This window comes from Medicago sativa, chromosome 5 (assembly GCF_051527215.1).
Source record: "Medicago sativa cultivar Bolivia chromosome 5, Bolivia_mono, whole genome shotgun sequence".
In the NCBI taxonomy this organism is placed as follows: domain Eukaryota; kingdom Viridiplantae; phylum Streptophyta; class Magnoliopsida; order Fabales; family Fabaceae; genus Medicago; species Medicago sativa.
In genome coordinates, this window is record NC_140753.1 from 17,199,193 (window position 1) to 17,203,966 (window position 4,774).

General features: G+C 37.7%; 1 protein-coding gene across 1 annotated transcript; it reads left to right on the forward strand.

Moving 5' to 3' along the window:
• Nucleotides 1-300: 300 nt before the first annotated feature.
• On the forward strand, nt 301-4,313 carry LOC146920620 (disease resistance protein RPM1-like). Its single transcript, XM_085714036.1, has 3 exons — nt 301-862; nt 1,595-1,973; nt 2,097-4,313. Exons 1-3 carry the CDS (start codon nt 430-432, stop codon nt 4,135-4,137), a joined length of 2,853 nt encoding a protein of 950 aa, XP_085570162.1. The 5' UTR covers nt 301-429; the 3' UTR covers nt 4,138-4,313.
• Nucleotides 4,314-4,774: the final 461 nt, after the last annotated feature.

Consider the following 4,774-nt stretch of genomic DNA (forward strand, 5'->3'; position numbering starts at 1 on the left):
TTTTTTTTTACAAAAATAAGCACCAAAGAGTGTTATATTTAGCGTTTAATTTTGATACACCAATAGTGTAAATTTGTATTTTTTTTTTTGGTCTAGTGTAAAGTTGTTTTATACATGCATACAACATGTCAATTTATGAATATGATAACTCGTGTGTTTTTAACCACATTAAATGTTGTGGCAACATGTTATTAGAAGCATGCCTAAAATAACTTTACACTTATAGAATATACTAATTATATCCTTTATTTTAAGGCTATGAAAAACTATAAAGCAAAGCACTTGATATAGCTAATAAGTCTCCCTCTCAAAAAAAAAAAAAAGGCTAACAAGTCTAAAATCTGTTTAGCATATCATAGTGTGTCTAAGCTAACTAGTCTGCTATACACTTGCATAGAGTATTGTGACTAATCCAGAAATCAAGAGAACATGGCAGAGAATGCAGTTAGTTTTCTTCTGCAAAGGCTTGTGCCTGTATTTGAGAATAAGATGAATTTGCTCACTGGCGTTGAAGACGAAGTGGTGTATCTGAAAGGACAGTTGGAACTCATAGGAGCCTTCTTAAAGGTTGCTGATGCGTTAGAAGAGAGTGATGAGGAACTCAAAGTTTGGGTTAAGCAAGTCAGAGATGTTGCTCATGAGACTGAGGATATTCTTGATGAATTGGAACTTCTTGTCCAAGCGCGTAATCATACAAACAGATTCTTTGATTTTTTACACATCAGGAATATGAAAGCTCGTTATCGGATTGCTCATGAGTTGAAAAGCATCAACTCTCGCATGACAACTATTTTTTCAATTCATAAGAGATTCCTCAAGAAACTTGACACTCCTTCAGAGGCTTCGAATTCCAATTATACAGGTACTACTGACTGCAAATACTTTTCCAATATAAAGTAGTAGTGAGTTCCCTAATGGTCATGGACATGGGAGCCACTCAATTATGATATATTTGTACTCTTTTCCTTTGCTCTAGTTAGATAAATAGAAATAGTTATTATTGTTTGCAGTAGTAAATTACTGCCGGTCTAATCAAAGAATCTTGCCTGCAAACTGAGTTTGGTTCAGTTGGTAAGGAGTTGACTCATACTCTACAAGGACGTAGGTTCAACTCACGCTGCCGGCATGAGGACCTCGTTGGTGGACAATTTGTAAATACTTTTATTAGTGCTCTTTGAACTTTGAGGTCTGCCCTGACCTTGGTGAGTCCTAGGGTCCAACTCACCTAAATTAAGTTAGAGAAGAAAAGTCAAAGAATCTTACCGAACTTATCACACCACTTTTTGCTTTTTCTTCTTCTTTTTTTTTTTTGGTAGGAAAAAAAAATGAAGAAAAGATGTGACCGGTGTTTTATCAACCATTTCTAGTTACTTGCGTCTGTAGTGTCTAACAACGATGGCCGACACTATGTGATAACATTCAACCACTCTCCTTTTATCAAACCATTATTGGTGCGTACGTGTCAGTGTTGTGTCCGGTGTATATATCTGTAGCAGCGTTTCTTAGTGAACAAATAGATATTAACAGGGGAAGTGTATTATAACAAAACGCTCACTTGTCAGACTAATACAACACAAAATATGTTCTCAAGCAGGTAAAACAAGGCATGATCAACGAGGAGATGCTCTTCTCCTAGACAACACTGATCTAGTGGGAATAGACAGACATAAAAATCGGCTGATTGGGTGGTTGATTAAAGCTTGTCCTGGACGCAAAGTAATTTCCGTTACGGGAATGGGAGGGATGGGAAAAACTACTTTAGTGAAGAAAGTATATGATGATCCAGAGGTGATAAAACACTTCAAAGCCTGTGCTTGGGTTACCGTTTCGCAATCTTGTGGCATTGAGGAGCTACTCAGAGACTTGGCCGAAAAACTTTTTTCTGAAATAAGACAAAAAGTTCCAGAAGGCTTGGAAAACATGCACAGTGACAAGTTGAAGATGATTATCAAAGAGCTCTTGCAGAGAAGGAGGTACTGATAGAAAATTGATAAATTTAGAAGAAAATAACAATTTTATTATATTGATAAATACTAAAAACATAACTGTCGCAATTTATCTCCTCTTATATTGTTCTCTAACAAGAGGTCTAACAGGTACCTAGTTGTATTTGATGATGTTTGGCATATGCATGAATGGGAAGCGGTCAAATATGCACTTCCAAAAAACAATTGCGGTAGCAGGATCATGATCACCACACGCAAATCTGACATAGCCTCTATTTCCAGCATAGAATCCAAAGGTAAGGTGTATAACCTACAACCATTGAAAGAAGATGAAGCGTGGGATCTATTTTGTAGAAAGACTTTCCAAGGTCATTCATGTCCTTCATACTTAATTGACATTTGTAGTTATATCTTAAGAAAATGTGAGGGCCTTCCCCTTGCAATTGTAGCAATGAGTGGAGTCCTTGCTACAAAAGACAAACACAGGATAGACGAATGGGACATGATTTGCCGTAGTCTTGGAGCTGAAATTCAAGTCAATGGGAAACTTGATAATCTGAAAACAGTACTTTGCCTCAGTTTTAATGATTTGCCTTACTATTTAAAGTACTGTTTCTTGTATTTAAGCATGTTTCCTGAGGACTATCTGATTCAGCGCATGAGATTGATTCGGTTATGGATAGCAGAAGGATTTATCGAAGCCAAAAGCGGAAAAACAATGGAAGATGTTGCAGAGGATTACCTCAAGGAACTCATAAACAGAAACTTATTACGAGTAGCAGAGACAACATCTGATGGAAGAGTCAAAACTTTGAGAATACATGATCTTCTGCGAGAGATTATCATTTCGAAGTGCAAGGATCAAAATTTTGCAACAATTGTCAAAGAACAAAATGTGGTGTTGCCTGAAAAGATTCGGCGCCTTGCGCAGCACGGCCCGACACTATCAAATCCAAATGGACAGCAACATAGATCTGTTTCACAACTTCGTTCACTCTTAATGTTTGGAGTGACTGAAAGTTTATCTCTTGGAAAACTGTTTCCAGGTGGATTCAAACTCCTCAGTGTTTTAGATTATCAAGATGCACCTTTGAGGAAGTTTCCAAAAGCAGTTGTTGACCTGTATCATTTAACATATCTGAGCTTGAAAAACACACAGGTGAAAGTGCTTCCAAAATGTGTTCTAGGAAAGTTGCAAAATCTAGAAACACTTGATCTTAAAAATACTCGTGTTACAGAATTGCCTGCAGATATAGTGAAGGTTAAAAAGCTTCGCCATCTCCTTGTATATCAGTCTAAAGTAGAAGGTTATGCACAATTCCACTCCAAATATGGTTTTAAGGCACCTCTTGAAATAGGAAAATTACAGTCACTACAAAAGCTTTGTTTTGTAGAGGCAAACCAAGGTTGTGGCATGATAATAAGACAGTTACAGAAGTTAAGCCAGCTAAGAAGATTAGGCATCATGAGACTCAGAGAGGAAGATGGGAAGGATTTTTGCTGTTGCATCGAAAAATTGACTAGTCTGTGTGCCTTAGCTGTTACTTCTGAGGGTGAGGATAAATTTATTGATTTGACATCGCTTTGTACACCCCCACCATTTCTTCAAAGATTGTATTTATCAGGGAGACTACAAGAGTTACCAAGTTGGATACCTTCCCTTCATAACTTGGCCAGGTTATTTCTGAAATGGAGCTGTTTCAAACATGATCCATTGGTATATCTGCAGGATTTGCCAAACCTTGCACATCTTGAACTACTTCAGGTTTATGATGGTGGTGAAAACACGTTGCATTTCAAGTGTGGGAAGTTCAATAAGCTCAAGGTTTTAGGCCTTGACAAATTTGAAGGACTCGACCAGGTGATAGTGGAAAAGGGTGCAATGCCTTTCCTTGAAACACTGAGCATTGGGCGTTGTGAGTCGTTGAAGAAGGTGCCATCAGGCATTGAAAACCTGGCTAAACTTCAAGTTCTAGAGTTTTTCGATATGCCAGATGAACTCATGCTGACAATATGCCAACATGGTCCAGGAGAAGATTACTGGAAAGTATCACATATACCAGAGGTTTATTCTACCTACTGGAGAGATGGTGGCTGGGATGTATATGCGCTAGACAGTCGCAGAGATTGCTCTCCCCGATCTGGCACACTCAGGAGAAGTCATGAAAGCCGGAATCAGTGGAAGGTGTAGCTTTAAATTATGGATTAATAACAAAAATGTGTATAACAAGTTGTGTATATTGTATATTAACAAACTGAGCTGACTTGTTTCATGTATATATGTCAGCACACAAAATAAAGGTGTAGGTTTTAATTCACCTTTGTTTAAATTTGATCATCAATATATATAATTCTTACAATATTTCATATCCATGTCCCTTTTTTTCCGTGTTTAAAATGATTATATAAACAACGAATTATCTCAGTCAATGGCTCGATGTTTCAAAAACTGAACCGGACTAGGGGAATCGAAAAAGGGAAGGAAGCTTTGAAAGAGAATCCAACTCAAATGGTATGATACTATTGGAAACGGATCCTCTCCCGTTAAAATTTTCAGCAGTAGAATCTCAGTCACTCATCTATATCTACTTCAAACGATCAAAGTCATTAAGAGGAAATGGAAGAGGATTCTGATAAAAGTCTAAGCGCTTTGAGAATCCTCTCTTAAAAGCTAGCTATCGAGGGACAAGAACCAAGCTAGTTAAACACACCACCGAGCATCCCATACTACTTGATGTCGGACTTGGGCACCTCATAATCCCCAAGTTTCTATTGGGTTCATCCCCCATATTATCATCGATATACGGGAATGGATTATCTCCAATGAC